The sequence below is a fragment of the Narcine bancroftii genome, chromosome 9 (genome assembly GCF_036971445.1).
Source record: "Narcine bancroftii isolate sNarBan1 chromosome 9, sNarBan1.hap1, whole genome shotgun sequence".
In the NCBI taxonomy this organism is placed as follows: Eukaryota; Metazoa; Chordata; class Chondrichthyes; order Torpediniformes; family Narcinidae; genus Narcine; species Narcine bancroftii.
The window spans coordinates 18,234,319-18,259,912 of NC_091477.1; the positions used below are offsets into that span (position 1 = coordinate 18,234,319).

At 40.1% G+C, this 25,594-nt stretch overlaps 1 protein-coding gene and 1 long non-coding RNA gene across 2 annotated transcripts in view; both read right to left on the minus strand.

Moving 5' to 3' along the window:
• LOC138742836 (gamma-aminobutyric acid receptor subunit alpha-1-like) overlaps nucleotides 1-10,903 on the minus strand; it is a 32,037-nt gene extending 21,134 nt beyond the window's left edge. Inside the window, exons 1-3 of the mRNA XM_069897757.1 lie at nucleotides 10,807-10,903; nucleotides 9,699-9,766; nucleotides 8,849-9,069 (exon numbers count right to left, since the gene is read on the minus strand). Of these exons, the coding sequence (XP_069753858.1) occupies nucleotides 8,849-9,069; nucleotides 9,699-9,766; nucleotides 10,807-10,903 (386 nt within the window). The remainder of the gene's footprint in view (nucleotides 1-8,848; nucleotides 9,070-9,698; nucleotides 9,767-10,806) is intronic.
• Nucleotides 10,904-16,928: 6,025 nt separating this feature from the next.
• LOC138742837 (uncharacterized) lies at nucleotides 16,929-19,020 on the minus strand. Its single transcript, XR_011344445.1, has 2 exons — nucleotides 18,772-19,020; nucleotides 16,929-17,440 (listed from the first exon to the last, which is right to left on the minus strand). It is a non-coding gene; the product is annotated as an uncharacterized lncRNA (long non-coding RNA).
• Between the last annotated feature and the right edge of the window lie 6,574 nt (nucleotides 19,021-25,594).

A 25,594-nucleotide genomic window follows, 5' to 3' on the forward strand; every position in this document is an offset into this window, starting at 1 on the left:
ACTTTTGAAGAAGTTATCATTATATGTGGGAAACTTATTTTATATCAGAGAACGCAATGTCTGAAGGGCCTTATTGAGGAGGAGTTGCATGTACTACAAAAGGCACAAACTTGGAATCCTAAGCATGTGTGTGAATACTACAGGTACCATTTGATTACCAAAATTCTGTCAGAGACTATATGCTTCGGTCAAAAATTGCACTGCTCAACATTTGGTAAAAAAATTAGGTCAAATGTACCTTCGTTTGAAGCAGGATTGTCCATTTAGGGGTACGTCACAAAATGGCCTAATACCTGTTTTTGCAAATTTTTCTTGCTTCAAGCCAGCCATAGCTACACAAAAATCATTTTCAACTTCACTGAAGTAAAAACAATATAGTAATATTCACTGTAATCAATGCAGTGGCAGCTGTTAGATGGCTCATTTTGGTCCAATTTCTTATCTTCACGCTCCTGGATTTTTCCGAGAGCACAGTTGAACCTTGTAGATCCTCGTTAACACCACATACTAACCTTAGGCTAATTGTCTATGCTTATAATTTCTCTGACTGGATCCCCAAAAATACTTCTACAATGATATTTCTGCTTAACCTCTCAATATTTTAATCACATTCTTTTTTTTTTAATCAATCAGCTTTCAATTGTGGCTTTCTTACTCATTCCTTCTTCAAATACCAGTGAATCAAATAAATCTCTCTGCAGGGCACTGGACCAATACAGGCCATTTACATTGTGAGGAGGTCCAAGTCCCAGGGTCCTCTGATCCATCCTTTTATGAGTGGACTATATGGGTAAAGCACCAAATGAAATCTTATGAATTTTACAGAAGTAAGTTTGGTTCACACAAATTTACCAACTTGTTGGGAAGAATGTAATACAATCGTTTGGTCATCTTTTTAAATGCATAATCATAATATCTTGGACATTTCTTTTCCAGCTGTCCTTTACTTAATAATTACACAAAATTGATGTTGAATCAAGATATGTTTTCTAGTTGAGAATCTAAATTCTCTCTATTTAAGTGGGACTCCATTAGACCCAGGTTCAGGACACTGATTCTAAAAGCACATTACATGATACTTTTTAATGATGTTGATCAGATCCTATATATAGGATCTATGCATTCCATTGCAGGACTTAATTATATGATAAACCCATGTCTCCTGAAAGTGGGCTTTGTGGCAATTATGTATGGTTTAAATATTAGATTTAAAGCCAAAATTATGCAGCAACTAAAGTGACATTTCCATTTTCTTTCTGAAATCTCACTCTAGCTGTTTTGTAATTTAAGAGCAAATGAAAAAGATAAGCTTGACAATTTTATGGAAATATTCAAAACATTGGGATACCCAAATCAATTTTCAGCCAATAAACTTAATGTATGCCACTGGCGACAAAATGTGCATGTGGCAAGGAATCAAGACTATTATGGATCACAAGACAACCTTGCGAATTAAGAACAATGTTTAATGAGAAGAGCAGGTTGATGCCAAAGAAAGTCCCCCTGACAAACAGGACATCCGCATAGCTGCAGCCGAGGGGAGGAGAGCCCTATCCAAGGTGAACCCACACAAGGCGGTGGGACCAGATAATATACCTGGCTGCACCTCACTGCAGCAGTCCATCGTTCCCGTAGGGTTCAAGACAGACAACATCATACCGGCACCCAAGAGGGCGAGAATAACAGGCCTCAGAGATTTCCACCATTATGAAATGCTTCAAGTGTCTAGTGATGGAATGCATCAAAACACACCTACCAGAGATCCAAGGCCCATTTATATTCACCTATAGAAGAAACCGTTCCACAAATGATGCTATAGCCTTGTTGCTTCACTCCGCCCTGGCCCATCTGGAGAATGACACCTCATATGCCAGGCTGCTGTTCATTGACTTCATCTTGGCATTTAATATGATCAGTCCCCAGAGGCTGGTGGAGAAGCTGTCCTTGCTGGGACTCAATACCCCTCCCTGTAATTTGATCCTGGACTTCCTAATGGAAAGATTGCAGTCTGTCAAGGTCGGTAACAGAACATTGTGCACCTAAGGACTGTATGTTCAGCCCACTCCTGTTCATGCTACTGACCCACTCCAACAGTTTCATCAAGCTTTCAGATAACACAACAGTAGTCGGCCTCATCAGCAACAACAATGAGTCCCACTGCAGAGAAGAAGTGGAAAATCTCATAAAATGATGCAAGAGTAGTAACCTGAGTATCAGCATAGACAAGGCAAAGGAGATGATCGTGAACTTCAGGAGGACCAGGAACAACTACCCTCCACTACACATCAATAATTGTTGTAGAGAGAGTGGAGAGCACCAAGTTCCTTGGAGTTCACTTAACTAGTGACCAATCATGGACTGTCAACATCTCCTCACTTGTCAGGATAGCATAAAAGCGACTGCACTTCCTGAGAAGACTGGAGCAGGCAAGGCTACAGGCCACCATTATGTCATCCTTCTATAGAAGCTCTATCTAGAGCATCCTGCCAGGTTGCATCACAGTGTGGTAAGATTGCTGCAAAGAATGGATCAGAGATCAATCCAGAGGACCAAAAGAGTAGCAGGGAGGATCACTGGAGTCTTCCTTCCTTCCTCCCACCCCCCCCCCCCCCCGCCACAATCGACGTGATCTAGTGGGGTCTGAAGAGGGCATGCAAAATCATTGAGGACCCCTTCCCACCCTGCACACAGCATCTTTCAGTTTCTCCTTTTGGGGAAGAGGTACAGAGCCAACACCACTAGGCTAAGGAACAGCTCTTCCCACTGGCAGTGAGAGTGCTGAATGACCAAAGGAACTGCTCACACTAAACTTCCAAGACTCTCATTTGTATAAAACAATATTTATTTGTTTATTTTTATAGCTAAAATGCTTGCCCTGTGTGTGTGTGTGTGTGTGTGTGTGTGTGTGTGTGTGTGTGTGTGTGTGTGTGTGTGTGTGTGTGTGTGTGTGTGTGTGTGTGTGTGTGTGAATGCCTGGCTGTATGTCTGCATGTTTTTGCACCAAGGACTGGAAAACAATATTTCATCGGGTTGTACTTGTACAATCAGATGACAATAAACTGTACTTGACTTAACCTAACTTGAGATGCATTCCCTGCTGTAATAAAGGAAGCACAGCAGCCAGTTTGTACACAGCAGACTCCTACAAACAATGTTCACGATAAGATAATGTTTCAGTGATATTATGGGGAAAAATTTGAGTGGCACGGTAAATTACAGATTCAGTGCCAGAGTTCGAATCCGCCACTGTCTCCATATACTTCCCGTGTCTTTATGGGAATCCTCTGGAATAGTTTAATTGGTCACATGGGTGTAATTGAGCTTGTGGTCGGAAGGGCCTGTTACCCAGCTGCATCACAAAAATAAAATAGATTATAGACCAAGACATGAAATACTCTGCTAAACACTGCTGTTGGAGATCAACAGCAGTTATCAAGCTATCCACATCACTTATCTCATGTTCTTTTCTCATTGCTACCATCAGGAAAGAGGTACAGGTGCCACAAAACTCACACCACCAGATTCAGGAACAGCTGCTATCCCTCAACTATCAGACTCCTTGACAATAAATTCAATCAGAGACTCATGTAAGGTCTCTTACTTTTGCATTTTATTGATTTTTTTTTCCTCTCTGCATTCCAGTTTGTATACATTGTGTACAGTTTATTTTTGCGATACAAATAAGTGATAATTCTGCATCACCTGCAGGAAAAATTAAGTGTTTTATGTGATGTGTGTATGCTCTCTGAAAATAAATCTGAATTCTAAGTTACATGTTGAAATTTTGCTACGATTATTAGAACAGGGGCACATTTTCCCTCCATTAGGTGAGCAATCACTGTATTTGCAAATTTCCTTGTTATCCTGCGACCATCTGACTCAGAAACACAACATAGAATCAACTGAGCCAAGCCATACCAGTGTATTAGTATTATATGTAAGAGTTAATGTAATAATATATATTCCAAAATATTCCAAGACACCTCACAAAATGGGAAGCACACGGAACAGAGTGAACCACCCATTTTATTATTGTCTTAGTATTGCTGCATACCCCAAAGGAATCCTCTCTGCATACATATTCTAAATTGAATACTGATTAAAGAAAAACATGTCCTCTAACTCTTCATAATGGTATCAAACTGAGCAATCATTATTCAAATGCCACAAACAAATTTCACCAAGCACATTTCTCTTCATCACTGATTAGGAGATAGGAGGCACTTTGGCTTGGCTTCGCGGACGAAGATTTATGGAGGGGGTAAAAAGTCCACGTCAGCTGCAGGCTCGTTTGTGGCTGACAAGTCCGATGCGGGACAGGCAGACACGGTTGCAGCGGCTGCAGGGGAAAATTGGTTGGTTGGGGTTGGGTGTTGGGTTTTTCCTCCTTTGCCTTTTGTCAGTGAGGTGGGCTCTGCGGTCTTCTTCAAAGAAGGTTGCTGCCTGCCAAACTGTGAGGCGCCAAGATGCACGGTTTGAGGCGTTATCAGCCCACTGGCGGTGGTCAATGTGGCAGGCACCAAGAGATTTCTTTAGGCAGTCCTTGTACCTTTTCTTTGGTGCACCTCTGTCACGGTGGCCAGTGGAGAGCTCGCCATATAACACGATCTTGGGAAGGCGATGGTCCTCCATTCTGGAGACGTGACCCATCCAGCGCAGCTGGATCTTCAGCAGCGTGGACTCGATGCTGTCGACGTGAAAATTACACCTTACCTACCCTTTCCTCTCTTCAATGACTTTACTGTGTGGCTAAATTTGAGAGCTCAGTGAAGCAAGAGACTAAAACAGCAAATCATCGATCTTTGAAGATGTCTCCCAATGCGAATATGATATTCATATAGATATGAAATTTTTAAGCTCTATACCTAGGTAAAATTTCACTTTGTATCTTCCACTGAGTTGAATTCAAATTAAAAGTCTCCTTCTTATGTATTTTAATTCTGCATATAGGAATTTGTCAAATTCCTATTTATTTCATTGCTGAGCTTTAAGGAAACCGAGTCCTTCCCATTCATTATAATGATCTAATTTAAACAGACCAGGCTGAAGATAGACAACTCCATAAAACCATACTTTCATGAAGCAACATTTTCATGACAGATGAGAACATTTTATGCCCACAACTTCACTGACCTGATATTTATATAATGTTTCTCAGAAGCAGCCCAAAACAATTTTCATCGTAGTAGGGATAGAGGCAAAAGAAAATCAATTTATTTTATTTTGTGACAGATTATAGTTAGGTTTTTAGGAGATAAATTGGGGCAGGTTTTTTAGTGTAGGTCACATACAAACACTTCAAAACAAATCCCATTTAAAACACTGGAGCTCTGCTCAAGCCAGACAGGACGGCTCCAAAAACCTTTGCAAAAGCTTTGGAGAGTGCCCAAGAGTCTTCACTAATGGATTGTTGTTTTGAAAATCAACAGATGAAAGAACTCTGAAACCAACAAGAACTTTCCTGAGTGGTCACCAATTACCTTTAAGCACCAGAGCTTGGTGAAAATTCATAAATGTTAAATTCTGTGCATATTATAAGAATTGCCTGCAACCAGTAAACTTGGAGAAATGAGAAGTGAGATTGGACTGTGAATCAAAGAACTTTTCTAAACTTACACACACATGTGCTTAGAATTAGAAGGGGGTTAAGTTAGGTTAGTTAAGTTAATAGTGATAAGTTAAAATGTGATTTTTTTTCATGTTTAAAGATAATTAAAAGCAATTTTGTTTAAGTAACCATTTGTCTTGGTGAATATCTATTGCTGCTGGATTTTGGGGTCCTCTGGGCTCATAACATTTTGAATGGCGTTGATTTATGGGGGGGTGTCATTGCTTTATATTTGAGGTAATCCTAGTCTTCACTGACTCCTGTATAAAAACCAGATATTGGAATATTTTGATATTTTATTTAAAGACTGCTATCTGAATGTACAATGAATCAGAGTCAAAATCAAGATTTATTGTCAGGAACGCCATGAAATTCCATGCTTTGCTGCAGCATCATAGAGCAAACATACATATTATAACTATATTGACATTACTATATAAAAAAAATAATAACAGTGCATGAAAAGTAAGGCAGTGTCTTTGGTTCATTGATTATTCAGGAATCTGATGGCAGCAGAGAAGAAACTGTCCTTATGTCATTGAGTGCTCGTCTTTAAGCTCCTGTACCTTTTTCCTAATGGTAGCAAAGTGAAGAGGGTATGACCTGGGTGGCGGAGGTCTTTGAGGATAGAGGCTACTTTTTAAAAATACCGCTGCATGTAGATTTTCTTTTTTTTTTTTTTTTTTTTTTTTTTTATAAATTTTTTATTTTTCACACCATAAATCACAATAGCCATGGTATACACTTTTTCTTTTCCACACATTTACAGTGACTTTTTCTCCCTCCCCCCTCCCTCCTGCATGTAGATTTTCTTGATGCAATGAAGTCTGGTGTCTCTGATGTCGCAGGCTGAGTTAATAATCCTCTGGAGTTTATTCTTGTCCTGACAGTTGGCACCTCCAAACCAGGCAGTGACGCAACCAGCCAGAATGTTCTCCACGATAAACTCATAAACCTTTATGGGAGTCTTCAGTGACATACCGAATCTCCTCAGACACCTTACGAAGTATAGCCTCTGGTGAGCCTTCTTTGTGATTGCATCAACATGGAGGTTCCAGGATAGATCCTCAGAGATATTGACATGCAGGAATTTGAAGTTCTTGACCCTATCCACTATTGAGTCCTCGATGAGAACTGGGTTGTATTCCCCTGACTTCCTCCTGAAATTCACAATGATCCCCTTGATTTTGCTGATGTTGAACGAAAGGTTGTTGTCATTACATCTTTCAATGAGCTGATCTATCTCTCTTTTGTACGCTTGCTCACTGCTGTTTGAGATTCTGCTGACAACTGTGGTGTCATGGGCAAACTTGTAGATGCCATTGGAATTGTGCCTGGCCACACATTTGTGGGTGTATAACGAGTAGGTAAGCACACATCCTTGGGATGCACCTGTGTTGATGATCAGTGAGGAGATGACAATGTTTCCAATTTGTACTGACTTTAGTCTTCCAAATGAGGAATTCAAAGATCCAGTTGTGGGGTGGGGGAGTGATGTGCAGAGACCCAGAGTTTGTAGCTCCTTGACTAGCATTGAGGGAATAATGGTGTTGAAAAATGAGCTGTAGTCAATGAACAGCAGTACACTTCTGTTTTCAAGGTGATCCAAAGCTGAGTGGAGAGCCGTCGATATTGCATCTGCTGTGGAGCAATTGTGATGACGGGCAAATTGCATGTTAATATGTGTTAATTCTGGCCATGACTAGCCACTCAAAGCTTTTCTTCACAGTAGAAGTTAGTGCAACTGGATAATCACACTGCTTTTCCTGGGCATTGGGATGATTGATGCGCTTTTGAAGCAGATGGGAACCTCTGACTGTAGCAATGAGAGGTTGAAAATATCCGAGAATACTCCAGCTAGTTGGTTAGCACAGAATTTCAGTACCTTTCCAGGTACACCATCAGGACCTAACGCCTTGCGAGGATTCACCCTCTTGAATGATGTTCTGACATTGTTCTCAGAACCAGATATCTCTGTCCTCAGCCTTTGCAGGGATTCTAGCAGGTACTGTTTGGTTCTCCTTCTCAAAGCAGGCATAGAAGATATTCAGCTCATCGGGTAGTGAAGCGTCGCAGCCATCTATGGTGTTCACCTTCACTTTGTAGGCTGTAATGGCCTGCACTCCCTGCCAAAGCTGGTGTGTATCTATCTTGGTCTCTAGCTTCCTTTAGAATTACCCTTTTGCTTCGGAGATGGCCTTCCGCAGGTCGTATCTGGACTTCTTGTAAAGATCTCGATCCCCGGCCTTAAACGCTCTTGTTCTCGCCCTCTCCAGGTTGCGGATTCTCTGATTCATCCAGGCCTTCTGGTTGGTGAACACTCAGCAATTCCCCATGGACACACTCATCCACACAGGTCTTGATGAAGTCAGTGACACCTGTTGCATATTCAGTCAAGTCTCTGGAAGAGCTGGGTTGTCAACTCTCAAAATAGCCCAACAGCTGTTTAGCAGAATAACAATAAGCCACTGCAAAGATTGGCAATTGTATCAATTTATAAAACAAAACAGGTCAGAAGAATCAGATTTCTATTAAATTGGAGCACATTCTCAGTGTGCTAAATTGGTTATTTTAAATACATTCAAAACTGCCTTTCTAGGTGAAATACATTTGAATTGCATTGTTGAACAATAGTAAAGATGGAACCCGTGGGAAAATCTATTCTTTCAGAATCTCTAGAATCTTCTATTAAATAGTGATGGTAGAGAGGATGTTGCAAAATAATTGAATTAATTCATGATTATTATTAGGACGCTAATTCCGTCGTTCCCCACCTTGCCTATTACATTCCCAGGGAGGAGCACAACATAATTTTTTATTTTTTTTTAAATACGCCAGTCACTTGTTTAGCCATGCATATCAAAAAGAACACACCCCCAATACTTTCCCATCCCTCTCCTATTGGAGAACTACCCTCTCTCTGATCACTTCTCAGCATTTTTATCTTTATCCTCCCAGTTGTATCCATATATGACCTCATATTCCCTCCCTCCCTTCCTTCCTTTCTTCCCCACCACTTTTTTAAAAATTACTCAGACCCTTCCTGCTTTTTGCTCAAGCCCTAAATGCTGGATGTCTTTTACATCCTGTCGATGCTGCATGATCTGCTGAGTTTCTCCAGAACTTTAGTCTGTTGCACTCAACCCCAGTGTCTGCAGACTTTATTGGAATACATCCAAAAGTACCACCAGTAATGTTTTCCTGAAGTTAATCTTGTGTCAGAATAATGTATTTACTCACCTCATTGTGTATAAAAGTGTTCCATCTTCAGTTATCCTCAGTAGTTTATTGGGCATGGTCATGTTATGTGCCACTGACTTTTTCCCATTGTGAAAAAAGGTATCCGGGGTCCATATTCTACTGGCCATTAAATTGTTTAAACGTAGAATGGTCATTGGCCCTTTGAATTTCAACCTTTCGTCTTCCCAGCTCTGACGAAAAAACACGTCTATTGTATATTCCTGCAGAAATCATCAATGAAGTCATCATTTTTGGGTCTAGCAGAACATTACAAGAGAAAACTTGTGCAATTCCTGGGGTGATATAAACACTGCACAGCAGACAACATAATCCATTCCCAATAGCAGGAATTTCCTTGAGAAGGACAATGTAATATTCTTTGTGAATTTTTAAGACTCATTTCTTGTACATTGCCTTGTTGTTCTTCATGGAATATTTTGCCAGTCTGTTAATTAGTAAATGTGTTATATATTATAAATGAACATATTATCTCCATGCATTCCATTGACTGGGTTAATGATCTATGAGTGATTACTTTCCATCACCCTTGGTGGAAACACTGAAGCATATCAAATGTACACAAAATAAATTTATATTCTTCCCAAAAAGCTGATACGTTGCATCAGTTCAGGCTCACTCATAATAATTACATAACGTGAATATGATAAAAGATCATGTTTTCTACTAAACATCGAGAAAGCAAAATCTGTTTGAGAATGCAGTTTAATTGGAGGTTGCACATTGAACTATCAAACAAAAATATGAATAGATTAACATGGTAACATTTATTTATGTACTGATAATTGCCGGCGGTGAGTTTTATCCAAATTGAGAAAAATTTGCAACTTACCATGTCTGTGTCTGAGACCGGTCCAAAACTCGTTACATAGATATCAGTCTTGACTTGTGTTATACGCTCTGAAAATTGACCAGATGAGCAATTATCTGATTTGCTTCAAGTGACTAAGGATGCTATCCTGAAGAGGCTGTTCTGTTGCTTTTGAAAGATTAAGTCAGGATAATCACCAAAATATCAAACATCTCCCATTTTGATTAATCTAAAAACAAAATAGCCTGTATCCATTATTTTATATTTGCAATCTAAAAGAGAAATCAGTGGCAATGACATATCAGTGCACTTTACAAAGTTCAAATGTGTGGAATCAATTAAATTATCATATGTGTTTGATAAACCAAAGGTGCTCTTTAGACAGTAGAAGGCAGGTGGTTAATCAAAAGAGACTTTTAAAGATTTGAGGGGGGGGGGGTGGGGGTGGTGGATTAGATAAGTATATGGAACAATCTTGAAAGTTTCAGATGAAGGAAATGGTTGGTGGTAAGGACAAATTCAACATCTCCATAACCATATATTTAAAGTGGAGTGCCCATTTTTAGTCTTTTCCCATATTTTGATAGTTTGACCTGAGCTATTTGCCTTGTGAGTGTACTTAGAGCATTTTGCATGTATCTCAATAACCAACTGCCAAATTAAACATTCAAGGCAGCATCTGACAGAAGTATTCGACTTTGACCATGAGGCCCTCAACCCAAGCAGTGTAATGTATTGTTTATCTGTGTGTTTGATTGCTGCGCAGCAAATTAACCTCATTTTCAGTTTTCTCGCTCCATCCACTAACCACTTGCATGCGACTATTCTGTTATAGTCACAGTTTACACTTGCCATGTCAAATGACATTTTCCATGCTATTTCATAACAACAAATGTTACTCCAGTTCTAAAAGAGGTAAAACCCAAAGAATTTATAAAAGTTCTTTCCAGGATTGAGTGCCAGTGGAGTTTTTATTCTTATTTTCAACATTCAGTAACTGACACTTGTAGGATGAGGCTTGATTTTCTGAATGTTAGTGGCAACAACTACCTATGTGTATGCGTTACACTACAAGTAACAGTACTCTAATGCAGATAAGTTTCATTTACAGTCATGCCGCAATACAGACCTCCCAAACCTGGTCTCAGCCGGTTATCATAGCCATCCAGAAGACTGTCAAGTATTCTAGTGAAGATTGTGATGTTGTTCTTGGCTTCATCAGACATCTGAAAGCTGTGATGGTGGAGGTGATGTTGAGCAGGAATAAAACAAAAGACATATTATATTAAATATTCAAATATCATTGGATTCTTGGCCTGCTTCCACAGACCACAAATCTACCACTCTGAGCAAACCATAATGGCAAATGGAATTCAACTCATTCAAGTGTAAAGTGGTGATTTTTTTTTTAGTTAAGTCAGACCAGAATATGTCCAGTAAATAATAGGACCCTCGGAAGTTTCTGAGAACAAAGGCCAGGGCTACATATGTATAATTCCCTAAAAGAGGTGATACAAGTAGACAAGGTGGCAAAGAAGATATCTAGCATGCTTGCCTTCATGGGACAGAGCAATGAGTTGGGATGTCATGTTACAGCTGCTCAACACATTGGTGAGGCAGTTCCTTGAATATTTATGTGCAGTTCTGCTTGCCATATAGGAAGAATTTGATTAAGCTCCAGAAGTTTCAGAACAGATTCACAAGAATGATTCCTGGAATAGAAGGCTTGAGTTACATGGAGAGACTGAATAGGCAGAGACTTGTTTCCTGGATCAAAGAAGGCTGAGAGGTGATATTAGAAAGATTTTTGAAATCAAGAGTAACATAGATAAGCTAAATATCACATTCTGGATTTTTTTTCCAGGATATGCAGAGACTAAACTAGAAGTCATAGGTTTCAGGTGAGAGAGGAAAGATAATAAAGGTGAATCAAGAGGCAAGATTTTCACACAGAAAAAGGCCAGTGGAGGAAACCAGGTACCAGTTCCTTCAGCTCCAGAGGTAGGTAAACTGGAATGTTTAAAGGACATCAAGGCAGGCTCGTGTATCGCAAAGGTGTTGAGGTACATGGATTGAATGTAGGCAAATGGGAGTTGCTCAGGAAAGCAGCTTGATTGGGATGGAATTGGGCCCTTTTGTTGACTCATCCATGCCAATCAAGCTGCTTTCCTGAGCAACTCCCATTTGCCCACATTCAATCCATATACCTCTACACCTTTGCGAAACACGAGTCTGCCTTGATGTCTTATAAACATTCTAGTTTACCTAATTTTGGCCCTAATGCTATAAAAATGACTATCATTTATTACTTATCTCATGACTTTATTTCAGAGTCAAATCAAGTATTTTTCAATCAGATTTTGGATTACTGTCCAAAACTTGTTAAATTCAGAATTTATCAGAATTGTCAAAGATAAATCCCTTTGCATTTCAGAAAAGGAATGTTGCAAAAGTTGTATTGAAATTGTATTTTGAAATAAGATTGAGAAGATGATAAGTATCAATTTTCAGGCATTAAGGTAAAGAGTTTAATAAATATACTTTTAAGCATTATTTTTTCTCAAATTCAGGATTCCTGAATTATAACTTTAAAGTGTTGTTTTTCCTACATTAAAGCAATAACTCTTTGTGAAGGTATTTAGAACATCTTGGACTTACACTGAACAACTATGATCAGGCGTCATTATTCTTCCAGAAAACAGAAGAACGGAATTCCCCCCCCCCCCCCATCCCAGTTTAGTTCCTACAAGTCTTTCCTTTTTTTATATAAAGAAACGTGCTTATTAAATATATTAATGATGAGATTTGTGTTCCGATTTGCATTGGTTATCCATTATCCTCTGCGTTGCTATATCTTGACGGACGTGCAAACTCTTGGGGCCTCTTATAAAACATTGTGGTATCAATGTAAATATCAACAGGCGTAATCTTTGAGCAAAACAAAGCAGTGAAGCAAATAAGTAAAGGTGCTTACTGAATTAATACACCAAGATTCCTAATAAGTTTTGCTTTAAGTCAATATTTGCTTCTTTTATTTAATATCGTAAACCCACAAAATCATTTTTTTCAAGAGCTCAAATAGTAAAGAAACCTGTGACAAAATAATCCGGCAAGTGTTCGGTTAAGTATTATTAAGGGCTTTTCAGAGTGTAGAAGCATATTTTGTCGTCTCCGAAGACACAGTCTTAATTCCCAGAGGCGGATCCTCTGACAAGGTTGCACCCTCTCCGTTGTTCACTGAACAATCTTCTACATTGTATGATCAACTCTATTTACATAATTCACAACTCGTCTTAAAAAATATGCTAATTTGCATTCTTCTGGAGGATTGAAACTATTTTGCAACATTTGCCTGAACTAATGCCGGCGATGTTACACCACTAAAAAAAAACCTAGATTTTTTTAAATGGGTTGGTTAGAAATGGAAACGCCCAATGAAAATATATTCTGGTTATAGAATATAAAAGAAAGGGCAATGTTCGAAACTATGCCGATTGCCATCAATCTAGAAATGAAATACATACTTAAGAAAACATTTCATGCCTTCATACTAAAGTATATCGCATCGTTTTTATTCGATTATATGCTTGCAATGAATATTCATCGTAGGAGAAAGTTTGAATAATCATACCTTACGTCAATTATATTTTTAAAGGTAAAATAGAGAATTGTAAATATAATATTCAAAGTAAATGGAAATGATGGCCAGTGTTTTGTGTGTACAAGAATATTTTATACAGAAGCCGGTTATTGTTTAAGAGCGGTGTAAGGGAAATTGACAAATCCAATGACCTTTCACAAGGAGAATGGTTCACGTGCCTTATTTGCATTAGCCGTACGCTAGGATACATTATTGTTCCATGGACTGAACAAAGTCGTGCAAAACCCAGCCACGAATAATATTTTAAAGTGACATCACTGAGTGAAGAGGCTGGCGTTCGAAAGTCTCAGGACCAACATCACAAACCTATCAGCTGAATGTTTGTTTTTTTGTTCCCTCCTGAGCTGGTACAACACTTTATTAGAGTACGGGATGAGATCTAATCTGGTCTGGATTATAGAGTGTAACGATTTTTTTTAGACTCCAGAAAGACCTTTATTTTTTTGTGGAATACTGTACACCAACTCCATCTACAGGCCACGCGTACAGTGACAACGAAATAAAGAGCTCGTATAAATTATAGACCCCCACCCCCCAAAAAAAACTTATTGCATATTTACACAGATTAATACTGGTTTAGCCTTCCGACATCAGAACTTCAGTTCTCTTTAAGTATGTGCGTGTGTATGCATCTCTATCCATGTGTCTTTGTGTCTGAGTGTGTGGCTGAGGATGGGGACGGGGTAGGCACAGGCAAAACTATACTTTGAAAGCAAAACTGGCAACTCATGTTACAAGCGAAAGAAATTTACTCGAAGAAATCCGACACCTATTCCTGGCATTAAAATGCCCTCCCATCTACGTTGTCAGTAAATTACCTGCGGACAGTTTTAATTTTAGCAACCATTCATTCTTGTTCAAGGTTTCTGGATATAATGGACATCTTGATCACCAACTCGTTTGATGCAGTGCCCATTGGTTTTAAGAGAGGAAACAACCCACTCCACGTGCAGAAATGGAGCATATAGCATGTGTGGTGATATGTTTTTAATAAATTTATTGTTCTGTCACTTAGATAAGAAAGGATGTGGCGTCGTTTTCTAGGGTGAAACTTGGAGAGAAAGAGTTTATGAAATTAATTGTTCACACATACACATTCTCTCTCCTTCTGGCTAAAATCTGCAATTGGAATGTAACACAACTCAAATCATCTAGCGCAACATCACGACCACGAATTACAGACTCGAAGGGCCATCATGAATCGTCCACAAAGAAAGAAATACAGTCATTCGAACTCGTTTACAACAGACAAGTTTGGAAGACGCAAAGCAACAAGATGGGCTACTCACCTTGGGCGAATCGCTGTGTTTAGAAGGAGAAGGCAGAATGTTGCTGATACGCAGCTACCGAGGGTAGCAACGCGCTCCATAGCAGCAGGTCCACCAAGCAAGCACACTGATAAATAAATAACACAGGCATAAATAATATAGGCAAAACCATGCAAGCACATAAAGTTACCATTTTGAGTCCACAAGTAACTGTAACCGAATATCGCCATACTTATTTCCGACAGAAATGAAATATTCAGAAGACATACTTCAAAATCTAGATCACAAGATTGCCGTGAGTATTATGGGCGGGGAGAATGTCGCAAGCCCGTGTTGCTTCGCCCAGAAAAGCATCACAAATCTGCATTTCCACATATTGGCATTACTTTGCGGGCTGAGGACGAAGACAATCTGTAATACTGAATGGTTTAACCCTTGTAGCATTTGGCCGCCTGACTTTGCACAGCCGACTGAAACAGCCACAATAACGCAATTGCCTCCCTTCGGTGAATGGACGAAACACCTGGATGAGGTGATGGTCCATCAGTTGCTTCTGGTTGCGCCACAACGTTACTATGTTACAATAAACAATGGAAGGGTCATGGGCTCAAATATTGGACACAAAACCCGTAATTCAGATTAAAGATCCAGGCAAACGGATCAATGTCCATCAGGTGAATAGTCAAACAGCACCAAAATATCATCTTAAAAAGATGTTTACAGAACATGTAAATTAGAGAAGTTAAATGGTGATTATTACTGGATTCTTCCGACACATCACCAATTGAATATACGAGTTTTCTGAACGTAAAGTAGATGCGGCAAGAGCTCCTAACAATTAACGCCGTTCACAGCACCTTGTATCTTGCAGTCGTGGACCAAAGGAGATCGCAACAGAATACACTGTGATTACAATATTCCCACGAAACCCAAGAACTGGTTTGGAGGACATGCAGGATAAAGCTGTGCAGCACTGAATGAGTTAAATGTCTACAGAGGTAGATTTTGTAATACCCTTCTTACAACATCGATTATCAGCCTGGAAAGTTTCAAGTGTGAATGACTAATTGAATGCAAAAACAAAGAAATAGAGGATCGTCGAATGCAACAACATCTTAGCATCATTTTAAAAGGCACCTTAACGTGGCTTTTTCGATCATTGGACCCACCCCCCCCCCCCCCCCCACTTCTCACCTTCAAAGATTGGGATACTGAATAAACTTCTCTTCCGAGTTCCTAAATTGTTGAGTTGAAATTCAAAATGCCCAGGTCTTACGGCTGGATGGCTTTTGTTTCTCTCCCTTATTTTGGAGCGAGGGGACCAACATTTCAATCAGAAGTAGCAAACACAACGATTCGATCTCTCCAGGCTGTGATCAGCCACCCACCCCCCGCTGAAGCCGTCACAGTCTCCCTGCCTTCTTGTGTGGAAGGAGAAGCGGCGAATTATTTCATCTACACTGTATCTACAGGATGGGGGACTGCAGGTTCCAGGAAGCTTTACTCCACCAAGCCAATACTCATATGCCCGTCTGTAAACCGGATGTGAAATAAGCCGTGACTTCAAATCAAGCAGATTTTTTTTCTGATTTTGAGTGAGGTGGGGGGGGGGGACACGGTACCACGACTCAACGTAAACACGTTGAAAGCCAATCCGCCGCCGAACGTAGCCTTTCTGTCTCCGCCGCACAATTTCTTTCACGTTCATCTATTTCGGCTTGACGAGATCGGATCTTAACTCCTAGCCAACCTAAGATCAGACAGATTGATTCATTGTGTTAGTGAAGGAATGTGTAGGTCTTCCTTGCTCTCACAATCAAGCAAATGTGCATGCACAGGCTTTGGATTTGTACAGCACAAGCCAGATGAGGTATGTGTAAAGGAATAGCGAGAAATAAATATCCTCCTTCATCTCAACACCCCCCCCCCAAAAAAAAATCCGCTACAGTTGATTTGAAATCACATGTTATTTCACAGCCACTTGTCACAAGAATATATGGCTTGTTCCTTTCATGTAATATTCCGTTTTAAATAGCAATTCATAACTCGGTCCTGTCCTGGATAACGGTTATGATGAAAATGGCCTATTTGAAAGCCTTTTCACGGAGAGAAGGGAGATCAGCGAAGTCCATTTCGCCGTCTTACTCGCAATCGCTCTGCTTCAGCCATTCAACGCTGCGTGCAACTGCGTCCCAGAAATCATACACGGCAAATTCAACCTGTGCTCATAGTGGCAGGGAGGGAAAGATTAAGACTCAAACACATTCAAGATGTGTCCTGATTTCTGAGTTATTAAGATAACGTTATGGGGCCCCAAGAGTATTAGATTGTCATAATCTCTTTATTTAGGTTAATAAAAAGGCAGCGCCAAATGTGCAAGCCAAAAGAGTGCATTAACAAGAAGATATCGGGCCTTGCTTCGTGTGTGCACTGAACCCTATTTCGCGGATGCAAATATAATCATCCTGACTCCCAAATATTGACGGTCAAATTGTAAAAGGGTTTCCCGCAGTACCATCAACGTGGCCCATCTGTTGCAGATGGTGCGATCACTTTAGATGTGGCGCATTCGAGATCCCCCCACACCCACAATGTAACACGATTTCAGACCACACAGTTAACAAGAAGCTAATGACATTGAAGTGTGGGTTCATTCCCCAATTGGAGAGTGTAACAGTTGCCGCAAGTTTATGTGCTGACTTTGCAGTTTTACTTTCGTTTAATTAAGGAAGCAGGAATCGGCTTGACTTAATCGGCACCTTCTACTCCTGAAAACAAAATTTCCGTCGAGAATAGATTCCTCATCAGAACATTTGACTGCAGATGCCGGAAGTCTGAAAAAAAACCAGAAACACTCAGTAGGATCATGCCGTATCTGAGGAGAAAGCAGTGCAAAAATCTCTTCAATTCTTGAAACACAATAAACAGGCGGGCGGAAAAGTATCCAATGGGCCAAGTGTGCCTGCACCCTATTCGACAAGATCATGACTGACCTTTAATCTCGGCGACATTTGATTGGTTGATTGGCTGCGACTTCGTCCAATTAGGTAGGAAGGAGAGTCATCAGCAAAAGATGAGGTATGAACCCCACCCTCCAGTTAATGAATTGGTTAAACATAGCAACAGTGCCTTCAAAGTTTGTCTACGCTTTTGGAACGATATGTATCTAAATAAATAACTTCAAACCCGTTGGCATTTACCCTTCGAACTGAAGCGATATCATTCTGTAATAATATTCTCCCTTGGTTGTGCGAATAATCGTCTAAAATAATCTGAATTTGAGGACGAAGTGGAGGTTTAGAAAAAAACTTTCAGACCAATCCAAAGTAGAGTTGGAGCCCACCCAGCCATCTATTCATTCCAGGCACAGGCTATTAGTTTCGACCCCCCCCCCCCCCAACCCCACCCCACCCCACCCCAGGGTGATCATTTGCGGGGACTGTGCTGAACTCTTCGAAATATATTGAATTGTTTTAGCAACTTTAACAAAGAAACCCCTTCCCCGAAAGTTATCTTTGGCAATTTCTGACATCGCCGTGTGAGCTCATAGAGTTTACCACAAAAGCGCTCATTTAACCCCACAAAAAATGACGTGTAATTGTTGTGCCATGATTCGCTCTGAACTTGAGTTGCCAACACTTCTGCTGTGAAATTATAGCCACGTTCACGATGTGTGATCTTGAGGAAAAGCCTCGCTTCGCGGGAGGACTTGTTTCAATCTCTTTGGATGAAGGGGTACAGAGTCACTCAAGTACCCTTGCTCACCTGCAAGAAGGCTCAACTGTAGTTGTGAACAATATCATAAATTATTTTTGCCCATGCACGAATGGTTCTATTTTTTTTAGCAAAAAGTGAACTCCATTAGTCTATGGTGACTAAGAGCTTTTAAAGCCGAAAGACTTAAATACACTTATCTAAATTTCTACTGTACTACTGAACGACGCTGTTTAGTTCATATACGACTAGGTTTACTGTATCTTCTTTGGGAAAGGGGGTTATATATTTGACTTATTTTTTCAGAAGACCTTCTAAATGCAGCATGTTGAGCCTGTTCCAGGTAAATTCTACCCAACAGTAAATATGCCACGCTGGAAGTCAACTGTTCAAATATTATCTTAATGTTTAATTATTCGACTTAAGTGTCCATGGAATTAGAATTAAATACCTTCCTAAAAGGCTGCCAAGTTTTTAAATGATGCTCAGGCCAGCATTAAGACCGAGGGAACTCAATGACGTTGCATTACTGGAACGACGCGATTCAGAAGATTGTTTCTGTCATTGATGCTGTCTACATCACTTCCATCGGGTGTGAGGCAACGCTGTGAAGACAGCGCACATTTACAATCTCCACTTCCATCACGTACCAGCCTCGATACCAGCCACACGAGTCAAATCCATCCTCTTCCAATCAGCCGAGAAACTGTTCAACCAATGGAGATTTTTAAAAGTCTTTTCACATATGTGTTTATGTAATTTTATTTTCGAATTGAGTGAATTGAAAAAAAATAAAATTCGGACAAACTTGAATGATTTAATGGAGAATTTTATTCGGGCTGGAATAAAAATGAAATAAAATATCCCAGAATCACAGTCCTGCCGGCATAAATCGAAGAGACCAATCTGACCTCGCTGCTGCGAGTTTATGGGGACACCGAGAGCCATCCAATGCATTCAATTTATTGAAATGCAACAGAACTAAAAACTTGTGCCCTACTGGTCCTATTTCACAAATCTGTCTGAATGTGGAACCGAACACCTACGTGTCCATCGATATTTAGAAACCGCACTGCATTTGTTGATTATTCTAACCCAGGGGTGTCAAACTCAAATTGACAGAGGGCCAAAATTAAAAACTTGGACTAAGTCGAGGGCCAAACTAAATATTTATTGAAAATTTTCAACAACATCTGCATGTTTTCTCTTCTTTCAACATATGTAATGTTAAACTTTTTCTTATTAAAATAAATGTTTAATAATAGTTTTGGTTAAACTCTTTCCAGAAGAAGCATTAACAAATGAGAAATAAAATATTCAATAAATAATATTTCTCTATAGCCTTTAAGCTCCTTTTAAATGTATTTTTTTTCCACAAGCCAACAAGTCAAAAACATAACAACTTGCTTCAATGACAAACAGGTTTGTCTTTTAAAATGATGAACATATAGTCTGCCTCCCACCTGTCTTGAAAGGTCCTGTTTTCTGTCTTTCGTTTGGCCATTTTTCGTAAGGGGTTTATTACATGTGAGTTGGGTGACAGGTCGCAGGTGCTAATGAAAGTAAAGAGAGGAGGTGGGGGCGATTAGCGGGCTGACGCCAACACATTTGCAAAGGATTCTGGGATTTGTAGTATTCGCTGTGCATGCGCTATACTGGCACGGCGGCTAGTGGGTCAGCTCTAATACATATTTGATATGATCTTGAGGGCCAAATATAATTATATCACGGGCCAAATTTGGCCCGCGGGCCTGAGTTTGACATGTGTGTTCTAACGTGACCACTCCTACTGCAGCATAAAGATGAGGGCAAACCCAGACTGAATGAATTATTCCTTTGACTATATATCTAAATTATATAAAAAGTAGGACAATATACTTTTGTTTCAAATATATTCTGAGCATCAGACAGGGGAACTTTAAGAAATGGAGCTGCAACTTGCTTTAAGGATTTGGGATTTAGACACAGGTATTCTCAGAAATGACCCTTCATATTGTTTCTTTATATCATTGGTCCTCTGGCATTACTTATATTTTGGTACGCATTGGATAACATAATTATTCTCAAATAATTCTACACAAATAGAAACATTTATTTGAAGCTGCTTACTGTTGATTGTTGGGTTCAATAGGCTTTCCAAAAGGGGCCAAGTTTAATTGGAGGCAAGCAAAATAAAGCCGGTTCACAATGAGATCAAGTGACAGAGGGATAAAGGAACCGAGTGGTGGTGTGCTCATTGCTGGGAGCATGAAGGGTGAAGATATAAGGAGATTTAGGAACAGAGAGGTAGAACTTTACTGGCAACCCACACTTATTGTTGTTTACCATTTGTAGCAATGTTCCATTTGCAAGTTTGCCAATTGAAAAAGCCCAGCCATGAACACTCTCCAGTTGGACGGTATTAACATTTGTTTTCTTCATTTTCCACTACCCTACACCCTGTTCTTGCTGCTTTCCCATTCCTTATGCATTCTTTCTTCCATCAATTTACCCCCTTCTCCCTCCATTCATAGAGCCAGCCACCCCCCCCCCCTTACCCTTCCCGCTCCCCCTGCTTGCAGACATGCCCTTCCTCTTTTATCCACCGGTTACCTCCTGACAGCATCAATGACTGTTTTTCTCCTTTTCCCTCCCCCTACCATTTTGTTTGGGAGCCTGTCCATATTTTGTTAAACTTTGATCAAGGTCTCAAGCCTGAAATGTTGGTTATGTATCTTTATCTTTGCTATATTAAGTCCACTGTTTGACCTGCTTAGTTTCTCCAGCGTTGTGTTTTTACTTCAACCATGGTATCTGCAGATATTTATGTTTTACTCTCAGCCATGTTTTGAAGGACATTTCCCAGTATGATTTTGAAAAGAAGTAGTGTGAAGTAGTTGGATGAAATTAGGCTTGATAACCTAGGGACAATAGATCTACCAAAGCAAAACTTGATTTGAAATGTCCTGAAGTGTAATTTAGGTTCCAAGAAGTCTTCAGAGGGACTTCACCCATCAAGGCATTGTGCTAGTTGTATACACATGCCTACACAATGCTTGAAGAATTTTAAAGATTGAGCAGCAACCTCTCCCCTTATCATATCCGATTAACACCTTTTGTTGCTTTGGACTCCTCCCGCCAGCCAGAACTGTCTCTATTCTGAGATTTCCTGTTGTTATGTCACAGACCATCAGCAATGGAAATTCACCAAGGCAGTGTTATTGTTTTATTTTTTTTAAAACACTATATTTATTAATAACTACTAACAATATAACACATTAGTCAAATCAAACCAACTATGTGCGAATGTATGTGTGTATATATATATATATAAGTATCCCAAGTTCCTCAACATGGTTATCCAACTGCACGAAAACCAACAAGGTCAGGTCAGATACAGCAATGAGCTCTCTGAACCCTTCTCCATTAACAATGGCGTGAAGCAAGGCTGCGTTCTCGCACCAACCCTCTTTTCAATCTTCTTCAGCATGATGGTGAAACAAGCCATGAAAGACCTCAACAATGAAGACACTGTTTACATCCGGTACTGCACGGATGGCAGTCTCTTCAATCTGAGGCGTCTGCAAGCTCACACCAAGACACAAGAGCAATTTGTCCGTGAACTACTCTTTGCAGACGATGCTGCTTTAGTTGCCCATTCAAAACCAGCTCTCCAGCGCATGACGTCCTGTTTTGTGGAAACTGCCAAAATGTTTGGCCTGGAAGTCAGCCTGAAGAAAACTAAGGTCCTCCATCAGCCAGCTCCCCACCATGACTACCAGCCCCCCCCCCCCCCACATCTCCATCGGGCACACAGAACTCAAAACGGTCAACCAGTTTACCTACCTCGGCTGCACCATTTCATCGGATGCAAGGATCGACAAAGAGATAGACAACAGACTCGCCAAGGCAAATAGCGCATTTGGAAGACTACACAAAAGAGTCTGGAAAAACAATCACCAGAAGAAATACACAAAGATCAGCGTGTACATAGAAATTGTCATACCCCTGCTTCTGTTCGGCTCCGAATCATGGGTCCTCTACCGACATCACCTACGGCTCCTAGAACGCTTCAATCAGCGCTGTCTCCGTTCCATCCTCAACATTTATTGGAATAACTTCATCACCAACATCGAAGTACTTGAGTTGGCAGAGTCCGCAAGCATCGAATCCTTGTTGCTGAAGACCCAACTGCGCTGGGTGGGTCACGTCTCCAGAATGGAGGCGCATCGCCCTCCCAAGATTGTGTTATATGGCGAGCTCTCCACTGGCCACCGTGACAGAGGTGCACCAAAGAAGAGGTACAAGGACTGCCTAAAGAAATCTCTTGGTGCCTGCCACATTGACCACCGCCAGTGGGATGGTCTCGCCTCCAACCGTGCATCTTGGCGCCTCACAGTTCAGCGGGCAGCAACCTCCTTTGAAGAAGACTGCAGAGCCCACCTCACTGACAAAAGACAAAGGAGGAAAAACCCAACACCCAACCCCAACCCACCAATTTTCCCTTGCAACCGTGTCTACCTGTCCCGCATCGGACTTGTCAGTCACCAACGAGCCTGCAGCAGACGTGGACATACCCCTCCATAAATCTTTGTCCTTGAAGCCAAGCCAAAGAAAGAAAAAAATAAGTAAGCCATTGAATGGTCAATATCATGACAACCATTTGACACTCCTCCCACAGCTACATCATTAGCATCTACTGCTAAAGAAAATGACTTCTCAAAGTCAGGAGACTTAAGCACAGGCTAGTGACATAAAATGGCTTTCAGTTTATCAAATATGTCCTGACAAATTTCTATCTAAACAAACCTTTCACCCTTTTTCAGAAGGTTAGTCAAATGAATGGGATATCAGCAATTATTTTACAGAACATTTGATAATACACTACCATCCCAAAAACCTCCTATCAGCTTTCTTACCCATAGGAATGGGAAAACTCAGAAATTGTCTAAACATTCACCTGAACAGGTGCCAACTTGCCTTGACCAAAGACATAACCAAGATGAATCAGGCTATCTCATCGCCAAATTCACTTTTAGCTAAATTAACAATAAGGTTTGCTTTTGAAAGTTTGTCAAACTGTTTCTCTGACTCAGAGGTATGTGCTTCCCAGGTGTTATTCCCCATAAACAAATCATCAATATAAGCATCCATATGCTCTAAATCTTGAATAACAGAATTAATCATTTTTTGGCATGTTCCTGGAGCATTTTTCATTCCACATGGTAAAACATTATATTCATATATCTCTGATGAGGTAACAAATGCAGAAATTTCTCTACCCCTGTCAACCTCACTGTAGGGACAACTTTACCCTCTGTAAGGACATTTCCTAATAATAACAAAATCCTCTCCACTGGTAAACTTGATTGGATCCCTATCATAACAGATCCATCAACTAAAGCTGATTTCAATACTATTCTGTGTCGAGGTCTTGACTCCAGATCACCCCACAGACATGGAATCAAATTTATTTTACCTGTGGAAATCTCATCTCCAAATTCCAAAACACTGTCCAACACAAGTGACTGGGCACTTTCACTGTCATTTGTGGTGGCCTTCCTTTGCTTAAACTAAATATTCTGACACAAAATATTTGAATTTATCCCTAATGTTATCAGCAGAACTGGAACATTTTCAAATTCTATGTGTTTCATCATTTTGGATACAGGCATTTGGTGCTTCCTCCCTTTGTTTCTTTTTTCTTAGCACGGAACAATTTGCTATCACATGACCAGGCTTATTACAATAGTGGCAAACAGGACCTAAAGGGGTTTCCTTAACTTGCTTCCCTTCATTTTACCCCTAGCACTACTTCCCGATTATTTTCTAACTTATTTGGATAGTCCACATTATCCTTTTGGAAGGTTCAACTTGGTACATAGTTAACCTTGTAGATTAAAGCATACTCGTCTGCTAATTTAGCAGATTCCTACCAAGTTTCCATCCCCTTTCATCTAAATATGCTTTTATGTCATGAGGAACACACATTTTAATTTCCTCAACTAAGACCAGCACTCTTATCTGTCATACTGCCCATTTCAGTTTTTTGATGTGCACCATTGGTCAAAGCACAGACATAAAATCCATATGACTGGTTCACCGATTTCCTCAAATTCCTGAATTTTTGCCAATAAGCTTTTGGAACCAAGTCATAAGTTTTAAGCATGGCTTGCTTTACAGTTTCAAAATCAGCAGCTTGTTCAGTTGTAAGGGCAGAATAAGCCTGCGGGCCTTCTCTTTAATCATGTTTTGTAACATGGGGGACTAATGGTCTTGTGGACACTTTAAATTCTCAGCAACTTTCTTGAAATGCTGGAAGTATTTATCAATCTTAGCCTCATCAAATGGAGGAAGTTACCTAACCTCCCTACTTGTCACAAACCTCTCACTAGGACCAGAATGTGAAACTCCTTTTCTCACCTTCTCTCTCTCAAACTGCCTTTGTTTATCTGCTTCCTCCCTTTACTTCTTTGCTTCCTTCACCTCAAATTTACATTTTTCTAGCTCAATCTTTTCCAACATTAACCACTGGTCATGAGAGTTACTCTCAGCAAACTGTTCTAACTCCTCCTCTCCAAACTTCCCCGCTGCTATATAAGTTTTTACTATAATTCTCCAGATCTCTGTCTTTTTCATGATAGTTTTATTGCAACAAGTCCCACCTTTTGGGCAATAACCCCCAACTCATCCTTTTTCACCCTCTGCAAACCCACAGAGGATGGCAATTTCAAAAACTCATCAATATCCATTGCTGCTGTTTTCCCACACACACACAAGCATTTTAATTGGTTTTCAAAAAGGGACAAATTGAAAATCATTTGATCAATAATCTCCAATTTTGGTCATATCCTGGATCAGCCCCCAATTTGTTACTTCACAGGCCAGCAGCAATGGAAATTTACCAAGGCGGTGTTATTGATTTTCTTTTAAAACACAATATTAATTAATAACTACTAATAATATAACATATTAGTCAAATCAAACCCAACTATGTTTGAATGTACGTGTGTGTGTTAGGGGGAGGGGGGAATACCCAAACTATTGCAGCTTATGCACAATTATGGAAAGACATTTCAAAGTTCATCTTAGAAATCCATTGTCAAAACACAGACTTTTAAACTGATGCACATATGTAATCATAAAGGAGGTGGGAGAGACTAATTGTCTGAACTGCCAAAAACTCACAAATTCTTGTTGAGTTTCTTCCAGATAAATATCCTTTCATACAAATGGTTGTCATAACTCCCCTTTCCTTGTGTAGGGTAAACAAAACGGGTGATTTCCACAATGCT